Raw genomic sequence first — 16,713 nt, 5'->3', positions numbered from 1 at the left:
TCCAGTTAAATTAATTCCTACGTATTGAAGGACCTTTTCAAGAATGCAGAAAGCATCCTTAAAAGAACATTTTAAAAGTTATTGTTAAATGTGAGGATGTGGATTCATTCTGTAGTCAGTGAAATATCAACAATGCTTTAAGCAGACTTGCCACATTTTTTTCTTACATTCCACATACAAGTGTTTGTCTGATAGTAGGTGGGGCAGGGGAGATGAGAGTGGAAAACTAGCTGAATCCTCCTTGAGGAATCAGGTGGCTGGAGGCTCTTTACTGAGCTCTAGGCTTCCAAATATTCAATTTATTTATAATAATATTTTTAATTCATTATTCTTTTCGACACCACCTCTACATCTGCATATTTTCTTAATAATTAGCATTTTTCTTTTTTCTTACTAAAATTTCATCTCTGTGTCCCAATTTCTTATCTTAAGTGTTAGAAATAAAAATCTCTGAGGAAAAATGTAGATGTTAGGGTCACACTGCTAAATACAGTGTGCCAGACACCTGTTTCTGGCATCATGGGATCACTCACATGGCACATGCTGTTCCTCTTTAAATAACTAGAAAGCTTGACAGGATAGAGGAAGCAACTGTTTTCAGATTTTGTAACAGTTGGTATTTCTGGAATGTGATTACAGAAAGAAAAGAATCAAATGAGGTGAGCCTTTAGGTGGTCTTGGCTTTCTCAGACACTTATGGCACAGAGAATGGGAAACCCGGGCACAATGTGGCAGATTTCAGAGACAGGCGTCCCATGATTCTGACTTCACAGGAGTGTCAAAGCAAGGGGAAATATGTAAAGCTCTGGTGTCTTTGTAGAAGTTTTCTTTGCGTCCTTTCCTTTGTACTTATCTGTACACTTGCAGTGTGGACATTTAATAAGTCAGGTGCACTTCTTGGAAAGTCACTAACCAATAAGCTTTAAGGCACAGATAGAAGTGGACTAGGTCCACTCCTCTCATCACCTGGATTACAATGATGCTGTTATATATACAGGACATTTAGTGAGGATCCACAAAAGACAGCATCCTAGTGTAGTGCCTAACTCAGCCTCAGACTAATGGGTGCTCTGTTTTTATTTTAAGCTGAAATAGACCTTCAAAAGACCAGTGGCTTCACAGATACTTTAGGTCTCTGGGTTGAACAGGAAATTGATGTGCAAACCAGCATTAAAAGGCAGTTGTATAGCTTGATCTGCTTAAGGGGCCCCCTGGCAGTAGGATCAGGATCCATTCCTGGTGTGTGAGCTGGCTTTTGGAGCCCACTGCCTATGGTGGGACATCTTGCACAGCCTTGATGCAGGGGGAGTTGCCTGGACCTGCCTCCACTGAGTGTACCAGGCTCTGCTGACTCCCCATGGGAAGCCTCACCTTGGAGGAGGAGGGAATGGAGGATGGGTTGCAGGGGGTGGAGGCTAGGAGGGGGAAGGAGGAGGACAGAGAGGGGGATCTGTCATTGGTATATAAAATGAATGAAAAAATTTCTTAATAAAAAGAATAAGAAATAAAGAGTCTCTGTGGGAAGGCATCACAATCCCTCTCAATAACTCAGTGTCCATGGTATTTAACATTAAGATAAAAGTATGAGTGATGTAGTAAAGGTACATCAAAAAACTTTATTATAAATATATTGTAAGATATCAAAGAAAACATATACATATTTACAAATATGTCTAATTGAGGGAAGAAAACAAATTAAATTCTTTTTTCGGGAGGTGGGGTTTCAGTGTAGCACAGTTCAGTCTTGAACTTACTATTCTTATCCTCTGCCTGCTGAGTGTTGAGACTGTAGGTGTACCAGATGTTATAAGCACACACGGGTCAAATACAACTTCCAGAGCTCAAGAATACAATATTTGAAACAATAATTTCAAAAGTCATATTCGGTACAAGTCTGGATTATTGGGAATTACCTAACATGTCTAGAGTTGTGTGCCTGACCCACCATACCAAAATGGAAAGAAAATTAATAAACTCTGTAAAGTAGCAGCAAGGACAGCAAATACACGTTACCAGTGGCAATGGCAAGAAGAAACTTTACTGTGGGCCATCTTACAGTTTAAAATAAAATGTAATTTTTATAAACAATTTTATGTCAATCACTTTAACACTTAAGATACAATTGAACCTTTCAGATACTTGAACTAGGGAGTCATGTTCACATATTCACACATGTTCAGCATTTTATTTGTAGATCAGTATGATAAATAAATTTGATAAGAAGTACCAATATTGGAATGATAACTGAAATAGAGTTGCAAATCTTGGAACTAGAGTGAAAATAAAATCTGTAATCTTTTTTTTTTTTTCAAATTTAGAAACTTCAATTAGAGATTGATGGCTTACCTCTGTTAGCCAGCACTTCAAAGGCTGAGGCAGAAAGACTGAGTTAGAGGCTAGTCTAGGTTATATATTAAGTTCTAGGCAATCCTTGTCTCAACCCCATGAACCCCCCAAATTAGAAATATTGTTCCACAAATAAGTTTATTAAAAAGAGAAAAAAAATCAATTGTTGGAAACTTGAAACATTAAGATTATAAAATAGCAATGAGAGGATTGGTTAAATATGGTAATATTATCATAAAATATAATAGTCTGTTTGGAAAATAATTTAGCCAGATTATTTTTGTGTATATATATTTGGTATACATGTATGTTTGTGTGAGCAATACACATACATATGTTTGTTGGTGTGTGTGTAGGACAAAAATTGGCTTTGGATGTCTTTTTTTAATCCCTCTTGACTTGATTTACTGAGGCAGGTTCTCGGGCTGAGCCTGGGACTCTAAGATTTGTTGAGCTTATCTAACTAATTTGCCATGGGATCCAAAAAAGCTACCTCTTCAGTGTCAGGCAGGCCACCATACCTACTGGCTTTTGCATGGTTGCTGAACTTGGTCCTCACACTTGTGTGGCAAACACTTTATCCACTGAGCCATCTCCCTAGTGACAGATTCATTTTTAAAATAAAGTTCAAGTATATTTACTCTATATTCTAGTGAGTGAGATTTAGCATATTTATACAGAATACATTACAACATATAGCCATAACAGTACAAAGGTCCAAGTCAGCTCAGTTTCTAAAACTAAAAAGTAGGAAGAGACTAGGTGTTTCCTAATGAGTGAATGTATAAACAAAGTATGTTGAACACTTATGTATAGAACACTAATTAATTACTTACTATTCTTAAGGTATCTGTATTAATATAACCAAACCTTAAGAATATTGTGTTGAATAAAGGAAACTGGATGCAAAAGCATAACAGCATGGCCTTTCATTTATAGGAAATGATCAGCTAGGAGTCAATATATAATGACAGAGAACTGACCAGATTATTTTCGTGGGTGATGGATACAAGAGAGGATTCGCTGCATAGACTTATGTAGGAGTTTTGTGAATGAAGGAAATATTTTGTACTGATTTTGGTAGGAGTCACACGGGAAAGGCATTTGTAAAAATGTTTTGAGCACACAATTAAAATGAGTGCCTTATAAATCTAATGAGCAAATGTCACTCACAGCAGTAAAATGTTTCATCTTTTCCCATTAGAAACAAAAAGCCTGCTGTGGTGATTAACATGCTCTTCCTCGAGAGCTTTCTTAGGAAGTGGAAAGAAAACCACAGTAAGCATTTCCAGACAGCTTAGAGCCATATCCTTTGCAGGTATAGAGCACTTTCCAAAGTGGAATGTATGCTTCCTTTGTCTCTGTCTGTCTGCCGGTCTCTGTTTCTGTCTGCCTGTCTCTGTCTCTCTGTCTCCCTCTTTCTGCCTGTCTCTGTCTGTCTCCCTCTTTCTGCCTGTCTCTGCCTCTCTGTCTCCCTCTTTCTGCCTGTCTCTGCCTCTCTGTCTCCCTCTTTCTGCCTGTCTCTGCCTCTCTGTCTCCCTCTTTCTGCCTGTCTCTGCCTCTCTGTCTCCCTCTTTCTGCCTGTCTCTGTCTCTCTGTCTCCCTCTTTCTGCCTGTCTCTGTCTCTCTTACTTGAAGACATGATATTCTTTATGCAGATGAGTGCAACTTTGAACTCACAGAGTTCTGTCTGCTTCTGTTTCCTGAATTCTGGGATTAAATGCTTACACAACCACATCCAGTTTTGATTCTCCTTTTAAAAGAAGTGACGTAGATCTTCTTGTGTTTCAATAGACCAACTCCCAGGCTTCTTCCAGTAATGTTTTTGATCCAGCTTCTTCAGGAAACCATGTTTTGTGATTCTGTCATAAGAAGACTAAGAAGATGAGACATTAGTGTCACTTATAGAGAAAACATTTCTTGGAAATTAATACCAAGAGTTCTTTTTTTTTTTTTTTTTTTTGAGTACAGTTACATGGTGTAGGTGATAGTTGGCAGACTTAGAGAAGAGTTCTTGAAAGTTGGTGGCTGCTAAGGGAAAAGGAGTCAATTTTTTTCTCAGAGACATGGCTCCTGAGACGCTAACCATCTCCAGTAGATGGCTCTATATCCATGCACATATGGGCAGCACTAAGTGGACTCTGGATTTCAATGAAAGAGCAGATGAAGTTGGAAGTGAACAGTGGTGGTGGGGGTGGGTAGGGGAGAAATTGTAGGGGAGAAAAAGAGACCAATTTGATCAAAACACATTATATGCATGTATAAAATCCTCAAAAATAAAAATAAATAGAAAAACCCTAGCTTCCCAGCCCTTCCTTATCCTTGGGCCTCAAACAAATATCTTCTATGCTTTAGTTTGCTTTTCACAAATGAAGACTTTGACAGACAGATTTCCCTTTCTCTGGTTCAAAGTTCAGTGCAGAACACAGGTGACATGCTTTCAAAGTCTGTCCCACATGCCTTGACTGCAAGGGATGAGTGACTACTTTGTAGATTTATATCATTTGTTTCTTATAGGTTTGTTAAACAGGGATATATAGAAAGAAAGAGACAAAATATTCAGGAGTTTTCTAACTAGAGTCAGTTTTGATGTTTTGGAAAATATGAGTTTATGCATGGGTATAGTGATATATTCTCTGTTCTGTATATATGTTATCCAGATGTATGGGATAATGTATTCCAAGTCAGCTGACCTTTCCCAAATCTGGCAGCTCTAAGCTTATGTCCGTTTTCAGATGCTCTAGTAAATATGCTTATTGCTAAGCACGTGTGCATGGCAGAGGGACAAAACATTTTTTTTTTGCCTTCACTTCAAATTATATGCTTGTTGCAGAGTCGTGCAGAATTGTCAAATTTTACATATACATGTTAAGTTTCTGTGTACATATTGGCAAATTCCTTCTCAGAATATTTGTGCAGTCTATAAAATACTTTATTTGTCTTGTTATATATTCTTTAGTTGCATCTTAAATGTTTGGAAAACTTCTGACATTGCTGTTTTCATCTACACACACACAAACACACACACACACACACACACACACACACACACACATATATATATATACACATATATACAAACATCACATATACATATATACCTATCTATTATTGTTAGACTAGTTTATGCATATTGTCTCTTTGCATTTTTACATGTATTATTCTTTAATGATTGATGACCAGATTTCTACTGAGGATGTAAAAATTTTCATTTTTCTATAAATGCTTAGGCTGTTCTGTTTTTAAGTCATATTTATGGTATATAATATTTGCTTCTCAGCTTTAGTTATTTATAAATTAAATTTATTTTTATACAGTCTGATTATTGATTAATTATTGATTCAAAGATTTCAGGTTTATTCAGTTGACTAGACTCAAACCATTATAAACAATAATTCATTGATATGGTTCAATTTTAAGAAATTTTTATGCATTAGCCCTTGGGCTTGGCTTCTAGATTTTATCAAACTGCCCTAATTAATAATAACTAATTAAATGTCTCTTTACTTGACTGAGATTTATTTTTTGGAAAGTGTCAATTACAATAGATAAATCTGCTATGATTAGAGTTCATCAAAAATAACTTTTTCAAATATTGAGTACACACTTGAATTTTTACTTGAAATTCTTATTTAAAATGTGAAATCTAGTTTAGTAACGCTGGAAGTTACAATGTTGGTCAGCATTTACATTGAAAATATCTTATGATGCTTTACGTGATGTGTCTAGAGTTTAAATAAGCAACAGAATTGAAGGTGGTTGAACTGATTTGGTTAAATGTCAGCCCTCCCATGGGCTGTAGTAGATGATATATTTTAAGATTCACTGTTTGACAAGTTGACACAGGAGTTGACTTGTCATTACTTCTTCTAGCCCTCACTAGTTCACAAGCAGACAGCTAACCTTCCGTTATGGGATTTCTTCTGACTAGAAGGAAAATTCAGAGTTTGAGATATTCACAGTTAGTGACAGGGCTATACTGGTCTTAAAGGACCACTGCTACATTTTGGATTTGTTTCATTTCACTGGCTACTAGAGTACTTACCCTTTGGATTTTCAAGGGTTTGAAGTCATATTGGCAATGAAATTATGAAGTAAAATCTATTAAAATTAAAATCAAGAAAATGTTATTGCTGTCTTTAGAAAAGAACAGAATTTTAACTAGGAGTATATATGAAAGGGTTTGCTGTTTTTGAAGGCAGTTTGCTGCACTATTTCATATAGACACAAACTCCCAGGTAGGATGCTTTGGATGATGTACAATAAATGGAAAAGTTAAAGCACTGTAGAACTATTGGCCCACTTGTCAGAATTCTTCAAAGAGAATATGACCAAATCTGTGGGTCCGGCAGTTGTGGGCGAGTGGAAATGAAAACAAGAGATGAAGACGTCAGAAAACAAGAGCCAAGGGTTAGTAAAAAGTAATTACAGCAACTGGAGAATGGTGTAAGAGTGCTGTTGTTGGCGTTGTCTTCCTGGAAAAGCATTGCAAGAAGAGAAAAATACATAAAATAGGAAAAGCTGGCAGATTTTCTTTTTCTTTTAAAGTCACAGTCAGTGATGTTCAGAAATGTAAAAGATTTCATTCTTCTCCCTGATTCCCCACAGAAGCCCTAAGGTTTCATCAGCTTGTTTTTCTCTTACTGTTGCTGAATCCAAAGTATCCAACTCATACTTAAAAAGCAAGATTTAGGGAGGAGAGGGGGGGTCTGTGATTGGTATATAAAATGAATTTTAAAAAATCCTTAATAAAAAAAGGAGAATAAAAAACAAATCAAGATTGAGTAGTGTGCCTTTAGAGTAAATATACTTGAGATGCATTGGCATTTAATGCTTTAAATTTTGTACTGAAGATAACATTTGGAGATACATACCAGTAAATGCCAGAGACCAGTCTTGGGCAGAGACCAAAGTGTCTTTTTTGCTTGTCTGTGCAAAGTTTGGTACCTGATCAGTAAGCTGCACAGAAACAGCAAATGGTACAAGAGAAGGTGGAGTGACTATTGATTAAGATGGGAACCTGTGGCCCATAGCCTGGAGACACACCAGAGAGCATCTGGGATCCTCACCTGGGTTACATCCTTGGCCAGGAGCAGGTATCTGTGTGGCCAAAGATGAGATGTTACAGAGTCATGGTGGAAAACACATGCCAAGTCATGAAGACCCTTCTCTTGAGAAAACAAAAGCTTTAAAGACATGACATTTATCCAAAACTGGTGTCATTAGCCTTATCTTGATGAAATAATATTCTGTTGAAGAATATTCTGATAGTAGTGAGGAGCAGAGACTTAAAATAGGGTATCAGGAAAAGAATTCTGCCAGGGGTTTTAGTGACCTCAAAGAGAGATGGAAAGTTCTGAAGACACACAGAAGAACTGCAGACAAAGTGAATATTTCAGATTACAGGAACCAAAAAAAGAAAGAAAAAAGAAAAAAAAAACATTCTATTTTTGTGGAAGTGATTGGCAGGAGATCTTAAGCTACAATAGTGAACTCTAAATTTCAGAAGAACCACAAGGAGTAGGATTAGTTGAGACTTTGGTTCCTAGAGAAGTTGGTTATCACAAGAGAGAAAACTTTCACATTATTGTTCCATGGTGGAGGTATCCAAAACCAGTGTTTCTTAACAGCATGCTTGAGGGCATAGTTATGATACCTATGAGGTGCTCAGCTATGTATGTGCTGAGCTGTGTTATTATCATCATTTCCCCAAAATGAAACTGAGAACTCATCTAAGTTATAAAGGAAGTAAGTGATGTAGCTGGGTATTGAGTTTGGTACATCTGTTTGCAACCCCTTACCATATTTTGTTTTGATTTCTTGGAGCATTATCTTGCTACACAGTTGCTGCCTGTCAGGAACTCCCAATGTACCATTAGCTTATCTTGAACTTGTGGTCCTCCTGCCTTTCCCTCCCCATGCCCCAAGGCTTGTATGTGGCATGTGCCACCAGACCTAGCTCTCCAGTTGCCCTTGATCTTAGCAAGGTGTCTTTTGTGAAGGCCAGTTCTAGCCCAGAGATCTGGAATAGAAGTCATTAATATTGAGGAGGAGATAAAGGCACTACCCTGATGACAGTACTCTGGATCATCCCTAGAGTCTGTAGAGGTCCTGAGACTACACATAACCAGACTATTCAGAAAGAGGAAGGGGATTGGGGTGGGAATGACTGACTTCAAAGAATGGAAATCTGAAAAGGAAAGGCAAATCATATGTTTGTTTTGCTTTTTCTCCTCTTTTAAAGGCAACTAAAAATTAACAACTATAAAACCTTTTTTGTTAGCCAGAAATGGATATTTGGAGGCACTGGTGATGTTTGCCACAGTGGTTTTCATTGAGTTATTTAGTGATTGAATTGGAGAGTTAGGGAGTTGGAAGAGGAAGACTGAATTGGTAGAGCTTCCACTGTGCTATGTGACCTTAACAGACAAAAGAGGGACTGAGAGACACCTGGTGGGTGGAAGGTAAAATAAAGGATCTTTTTTTTTTTGTTTGTTTGATTGGTTGGTTTTTTAATGTGTGAGACAAGATCACATTTATGGGAATTTTAGGGTAATCTGTGTTGAAAGTAATTTTAAGTAAAGTAAAATTATAATATGGAGTGCTTTTTAAACTTCACAGAACGCTATACATCCATGGGCATACCAAGTTGGATTTCACAGTCTGGCATACTGCAATTGAAAAAGCAGCAGGTACAGATGGTAACGCATTACAAGATCAGCAGCTCTGCAAAAATGACGTCCCCATTATTGTGAACAGCTGCATAGCATTTGTTACACAGTATGGTACGTATCACAGGATGTTTATTCAACTCCTAGAACTTAGGGTATCATTCTTACAGCTTCTAAGTGGTACCTCCATTGGAACGAATTAGTGCCTTTTCCCTTTGCAAGTACATCAGTGAAAACAAAAAGCACAGTCGCTGCTCAGCCTCTTCCCGCTCCTCCCAGCAACACTCATTGACACTGGGCAATGCTTTCCCACAGCTACCTTAATCCTTATGTCTATGAAAATGCTATGTAACCCATTAAATAAAATAGCATAAAATGTACATAAAAATAGTAAAGACTGTTTTTAGTGGTAAGACTCTGAGAACAAAGCCAAGGGTAACTCACCATGCTTAAGTGGTTTCTAGAAATAATAAAACCATGGAATAATATACAAAATGATGTCCTTTCTGTTAGCAAGCAAAAAATATGTGTGCATTTATTTCATGCATCATGCAATAGTCAGAAGTTTATTTTAAGGGTGATCATTCATTTTACTGATTGGATTATTGACCACAGATACTTTTATGAACAATTAGCGAACAAAAATGATTTCATCTATATCTACTTTGTTGTGATGGGGTAGGTTTTCAAAGTTTACCTAGAAAGTAATCTTTATCTTCATGTTTACTTTCAAATTATTTTGGATCCACAAATGACACATACATAATTCTTATGTCTAAAAGATAGAAAGTATGTACATATGTATGTATGTATGTATGTATGTATATATGTATGTATGTATTCACATTTTTATTTATGTGGCTTTTGGTTCAAATCCAGGGCCTTGTGCATGCCAGGCTAGTACTCTACTGCTCATAGACCTTGACATGTATTGTGAATATAATGTATTTTTGACCTTTTAACAGATGGATAATGTCATTTATGCAAAAGAAAGATGTAGAAAAGAATAAAATGATAGCATTTCTGAAGCTGTAATAGCTTTTTATCCTCTTAGTATGTTAGGTACTTGGGTGTTTTAACTTGAAAATAAGACATAAGTAGTGAGAAAAACATAGTAAAATATTGTGTTGTTAAGAAGCGTGCAGCCAGAGTGAGCAGTTCTCCTTGGGTCTCATATTCTATATATGAAGCTGACGACATGATAGATGACGGTATGTCAGAAATCAGCACTCCGATAAAAAGTTGTTTTCAGAAGTTCAATCTATAATGCTTTATATTTATTCATAACTTATTTACAATAAGCTCTTTTGGCAAGAGTGGTATCTTAATTATTTTACTTCAAATGCAAGACAAGTATGTTTTTTAAATTTTGAATTCATTGTGTTTTTGTTGTATGTATACTGAGACTATTAACATAATCATATGTGTGCGCCTTACTATGGGATTTTTTTTTTTTTACTAGTATAGTGCACTAAAATGTTTCTTATCAGCTGTAGTCCTCTTTATTTGAGAACTAGAAATGGTTGGCTTCATGTATTGTACTCATCCACGTTAGCTTGGCTACATTTCACAGGGATGTGAGGGGCACATACTGTGTTAGCAAGGGCATAAGCTCACAAGGAACTTTCACATCACATTAGTTTTTCAACGTGACAAATGATTAAAATAACACAGGTAGTTCCAATGTAACCAATTGTATGTTTCTCTGGGGAAATCACAAGTTTCCTGTGGTGTTTGTTTGAATTTTAAACCATTAAGCACTAGATTGTTTCAACTATATCTGTTATATTTTAAGAACTTTACAACTAACACAAAGTGTATCAACTTCTACTTTAAAGTAATAAAGCCAATAAATGATTGTTTATATTTTTAGTAGACTATGAAATAAAACTTTTATATTCTATGCACTAACATAAAGATTTGATAGGAACTTGGGTACTGAACACAGCTCGTAGGATGCAAGTGTTTGACTCAGAGTCTCTACAGTAGCAATTATTTTGAATAATTATTAAAATGTAAAGTCCAGTTTTCTGTGCTCCTCATGTTAATGTTTTGAACTTTACCAAGTTCAGATTGTATTATGGATTTAATCTTTAAATCAAGTATAGTAATTAATTCTTGGAGGAAAGTTATTTCAATTTATTTAAAAATATATTCAATAATTTTAAACATTATTGTGTATGTGTGTATATGAGTGCCACGGCATGAGTGTGTAGGTCAGAGGATAATTCGCAGGATTCAGTTCTCTTCTGTCTGTGGGTCCTTGGGATCAAATTCAAGGTTGCAAGCTTGGGAGCAAGAAGCCACTAAAGTTATTTACTTACCAGGCATTAGAAATACCCTCAGCAAAGGAATGTTGTCTCTCAGGCACATAGTTAAAATTACTTTGTAGCATTTACTTATCTTTGTAGTAAATAGTCATTCACCAAGTGCCTTTTGAGTTTTCCCATGGACTGTTCCTGACAGTTATGAAAAGAAACCGAGACTTAATTCTTGGTGCCCTGGCTTCTAGGGGCTCATAGATTTATGGCTCAGAAACAAGCACATGGACAGATAGTTACATCTTGGGGTATAACATTCTGTGGTAGAGAGGCTCACTGTTCTTCAGTGTGAATGGTAGAGTATGCACATGTGTGCATGGTAGGGTATGGAGTACTCTACTCCAGAGTAGAGAGTGATTAGATAGCTTTATGGCTGTCTGTTTAGGAAAATGTGTGTGTAGATCAATTTTTCCAGAGTGTAGTGTGCAAAGAATGGACACATACAAGAGGCAGGAGGTCAGGCCAGCTCTGGTATATTTTTAAAATCATTATAAAACTGCCTAAGTTTTCTCTACAGGCATGAAGAAGGTTACATCTAGATTTTTTGGCTTCTAACAGCACGACTACTATTTTGTTTATCACATCATCAACATTATAAGGATGCATTGGGCCTGCATAAGAACAGGGGCAGGGAGCTGTATAATGTAATGAGGAACCTAAGACATAAATAATAGTATATCAACAGAAAAAAGAGTGAATTTTTGACATATTTTTTAAATGAAATGAGTAACAAATCTTCTGACTTGGCCTAAGGTAAGGTAAAAGTAAAGCCGTCTATTGAGATTGGAGAGATAGGTCTTAAAATGTGATTGAAGGTAAGCTGATAAAAGGAGCAGAGAATCAATTCCTTTAGGAATTCATGATTCCCTATTAGTTTATGAGTGGTATATATATCTGTCTCTGTGTACGTATGATGGTGTGTGTGTATATATATATATATATATATATATATATATATATATATATATATAGTGTGTGTGTGTGTGTGTGTGTGTGTATGTGTGTATTGAATGAAATTTTAAGACAAAATCCAGATGAAAACAAGTACCCTATATATGGGATGATAAGGATGGGTGGGTTCGCCCAGGGAATTTTCTAATGCATCAAAAAGAGAATAGAAGTGAGGCTGGAAGAGCGAAAGAAACAGAACACTGGGGAGTCGTCCTGGCAGGAGAGAGAAATGGACACAAGATCACGATACATGAAAAGCCGTAAGATTAACAGAATATTGGCAGCAGCTTCTGGGGGCATGTCAAATGCTACAAGTGTTGTCATTGTCCCAAGACTGAAGCACATCTAGATAATACCATTTGAGATGCTTACCAACAGGGCTCCAAACTCTGGGAAGACTCTACAGGAATGTGAGCACACAGAAAAAGGACAGTGAATTGAGCATGGTTTCACAAGGAGAAAGATCTGGGGAGGAACCAAAGAATTTGTGTGGTTGTATCACCAACACCATCGTTTTGCACCCCCATTCTGCCACAAATCACTACTTTGACTTTTATGAGGTACCTGATGAGACAGTGAGTTGGAAACATTGGGAAAATGTGTAGATAGACACAGCAAAAACAACAGACAAATATATGTTAAGAATATGAGAAATATATAGCAAAATTTTATACTATTTGGTCCAAATATAGGCAAGTTGTTTTCTGAGAATGTGGGAAAATTCCTCTTGAGGTATAAATACCTCCAGAGATGTTAGTATTTAGAACTGGAGAGAGACCTGGGGGAAGTTAGCTGATGCTGAGGATCAGGTGGCTTATTCACAGCGGTGGAATTTAAAATCAAGGGGTGCAAGGTCTTTAACTTCTCGTCTGATGACTTATTTTGTTCATGATCCCCACAGAAGAATCTGTTCTGTTACTAACATATCAAAATAGATTATGAATACTTCTCTTATCACTGTCTACATTTTTATCACAGGGTTAGGATGCAAACACATTTATCAAAAGAATGGTGATCCTTCACACATAAATGAACTCCTGGAGAGTTTCAAAAAGGATGCAAGGAGTGTTAAGTTGCGAGCTGGAAAACATCAACTTGAAGATGTGACAAGCGTGCTGAAGAGTTTTCTATCTGACATTGATGATGCGCTTCTCACGAAGGAGCTCTATCCATACTGGGTCTCTGCACTAGGTAATGCCCTTGGGCTAAGCCATCATGCCTGTCTTCTAATTTAATACTTAGGGTTTTCTTTTAAGTTTTTGGTCATCTGAAAATTACTAAACAGCTTTTGTTTCTCTTGTCATTTATCCTACCTCTTATTAATATAACTGACAAAATTTTTATTCATTTTCTAAAGATTCCATGTAATAAGGGAAAGTTATGTTATACACATGGAAACTTAGAGTTTGAATCTATTAATAGATCAGTGGTTAATTAAAATCCTTATTAGGTCATGTTTCTTTTACTAAAAGTTGTTTTACACACATTAATTAGAACTAGCTCCTTTGCTGAACAGCACAACAATAAGAACATTTTAATATTTTTACCTTTTTCTGTTTATAGTTTTTATTCCACACTTGTAAGAAATTACAAGTGTAGTATTTTTCATAATCTACTAACATTTCTCATGTTTCTAAAGTGTTTTCAGAATGCCTATCTTCAGTCTTTATAGTTCCAGTTTTTTACTTTTGGTTCTTTATATACTGTAATAATAAATATATTTCCTATATATACAATCTATTTTGAAAAATTTTTGGAAAATTGTTCTTGAATTTGACTATCTTGTTCAATCTTAAACTGAACTAATACTTTTTAAGGGGTTGGCTTTGAAATCGTATCACAAAATAATGGCAGTTTTTAAATTTTCCCCAGTAGCCCTTAATAATATTAGCAAGAAGAGAATAGAATTGTCACTAAAAATGTAGTGTATGGTAATTTAACAATCTAATTCAGAAGGTGGTCTTTGATTTGCTTCCAAGTGTTTCTGTAGTCAAGAGGGTTTTACTCTAATCCCAAGGAGAGATGAGAATATAATTTCCTGGGATGTAAACTATGTCATTACATAATATGTTTCCTAAGGCCAGTTTTCTGTGATACTTATTTCAAAGGGTTTTAGTATGAATAAAAGTGAAATTTTAATATGTATAGTTTATGAATAAATAAAATTTGTCTTCATATGAAATTATTCATCAAAAAATAGACAGCCAATAAATTTTTTGCTAAAATTGTCAAGTGACAGAGAAGTCTTTACTGTTGTCACTTGTTCCAGAAGAGGTGTTTAAAAAGTGTCAAGACTGTTTCAAAAGGTAAAGTTTTCAATTTTGATTTGGGGATGAATGTTTGAGAATTTTCTTGGTGACTTCTTTGAAAAACCCTTAGGTCTTTCACTTTTAGATGCAATATGCCTCTTCTAGCCATTTCTGAATGCATACTGTTGGATGTCACCTTAAACCATGACTTTGTGTGACCTCATAACATCTGGCTCAACTGAAGCTAAGAATTCTTGTAGTAAGCCAGGCATGGTGGTGCAGGCCTTTAATCCCAGTACTCTGGAGGGAGAGGCAGGTGACACTCTATGGGTTCGAGCCCAGCCTACAAAGAGAGTTCCAGGACTGCTAGGGCTACACAGAGAAACCCTGTCATGAAAAACAAACAATCAACAGAAAACAGCAGGAAAACCCAAAGAATTCTTGTAGTAGCACACCAATTATTTATGCATGAATGTCATCACATAATACACAGGAGCTGGCAACCCTGCCAAACACTCTTGTCCATGTGTTGATAGTCACCTTGGGCTTAGGTACTACACAAAAATTATAATCCCAAGATTTCCTTACTATTGATAATTGAATGATTTAGACATTGTATTTTGATCATCTTTTCCCTCTCCCAATTTTTCCCAGGTCCTCTCTATCTCCCTACTCACCCAACTTCATGTATTCTCCTGTCTCAGTGGAAACAACAATAACAACAAAACTGATACCCAGAGTAATTCACCGAGACTCTGGACTGTGATAGCATGCATAATACTTGCACATGTTCAAACCAGACAAATTCCCAGCACTGAGATAGGGTAGTACACAAAAGGTCCCACCCCTGTAGCTAGAGTTTTCCTGCCTGGCCCACAGTCAGGGCAAATCTCTCTCACCCACCAGTCCCACAGCTTCTCAGACCTGACCAAGTAAACACAGAGACTTATATTGGTTACAAACTGTATGGCCGTGGCAGGCTTCTTGCTAACTGTTCTTATATCTTAAATTAATCCATTTCCATTAATCTACACCTTGCCACATGGCTTGTGGCTTACCGGTACTTTACATCTTCCTTGTCCTGATGGCGGCTGGCAGTGTCTCTCTCACTCAGCCTTCCACTTCCCAGAATTCTTCTCTTTGTCCCGCCTATACTTCCTGCCTGGCCAATGGCCAATCAGTGATTTATTTACTGACCAATCAGCAACACACTTGACATACAGACCATCCCACAGCACACCCCTAACCTAGAACTGTTTGTAATTGATACCTTTTGGGAAAGGGAAAGGGAATATAGACTTTCTCCAATAGAGTGTCACTGGCTGTATCAACCAAACTCCAGGGCAGGTCACAACTAAATTGCTCATTGTATACTTCTGCCCCTTGTGCGTGTATGTGTATGTGTGTATATGATATATGCATACTTATGCATGTGTGTGAGGGGGTGTGCATACCAGAAGTTGATGTCAGGCCACTTTTCCAATCACTTTCCACCGAATTGTTTTGAAACATTTTCTCTCACTGAACTTGAAGCTTTGTAATTGACTATATTGGCTACCCAGAAATCCCCAGGGATCTTGTATCTCTGGCTGCCCATTCTGGAGTTACAGGCATACATTACCATGCCTGGTTTTCTACTTAAATGCTGAGAATATAAACTCAGGTATTCATGCTTGCATAACAGGCCTTCTACCCACCAAGACATCTCCTCTGCCCACTCATCATATTTTCTATATGACTTGAAATCTTCCCCAATTTTTCTTTCTAATTGCATTATTTTGAGAGTATCTGTTTATTTTTATAAAGTACATGAAATGTGCTCTCCTAGATTTGTTGCTTGATCTAAGTGTTATAATGTTAATTAGATTTTATTGAATGCATGAGATTGCTTCTAAAATCATAAGCTAGATGACATGGGGAGATTATGTTTGGATTATCCTGGGATAACAAATAATTCTGAACTCATGGGGTGATTTGGATATTTTCCCTTCCTGCATTCCCAGAGTCCTGTCTAGGTACCACACTTCCTTTTCTAGACCTCAGGTGCAGCTGAAATGAGCACAGAGACAACACTTGCAATTTTGAACAGGGACATACTTGGAAAGTATGTCACAGTTCCTACATCCCTGGGGGATCTTACAGCACTTTTCAAGGAACTGTATACATTTAAAGACT

The 16,713-nt window shown here is 36.7% G+C and overlaps 1 protein-coding gene across 2 annotated transcripts in view; it reads left to right on the top strand.

The window, feature by feature from the left end:
• Arap2 (ArfGAP with RhoGAP domain, ankyrin repeat and PH domain 2) overlaps positions 1–16,713 on the top strand; it is a 179,670-nt gene that overhangs the window by 113,352 nt on the left and 49,605 nt on the right. For both annotated transcript variants that reach the window (XM_059275892.1, XM_059275891.1), the window contains exons 20-21: positions 8,968–9,131; positions 13,268–13,480. In XM_059275892.1, the coding sequence (XP_059131875.1) occupies positions 8,968–9,131; positions 13,268–13,480 (377 nt within the window). The remainder of the gene's footprint in view (positions 1–8,967; positions 9,132–13,267; positions 13,481–16,713) is intronic.

This window comes from Peromyscus eremicus, chromosome 10 (assembly GCF_949786415.1).
Source record: "Peromyscus eremicus chromosome 10, PerEre_H2_v1, whole genome shotgun sequence".
Classification (NCBI taxonomy): domain Eukaryota; kingdom Metazoa; phylum Chordata; class Mammalia; order Rodentia; family Cricetidae; genus Peromyscus; species Peromyscus eremicus.
The sequence above is the reverse complement of the archived record's forward strand: the minus strand, read 5'-3'. Positions and strand labels throughout refer to the sequence as shown.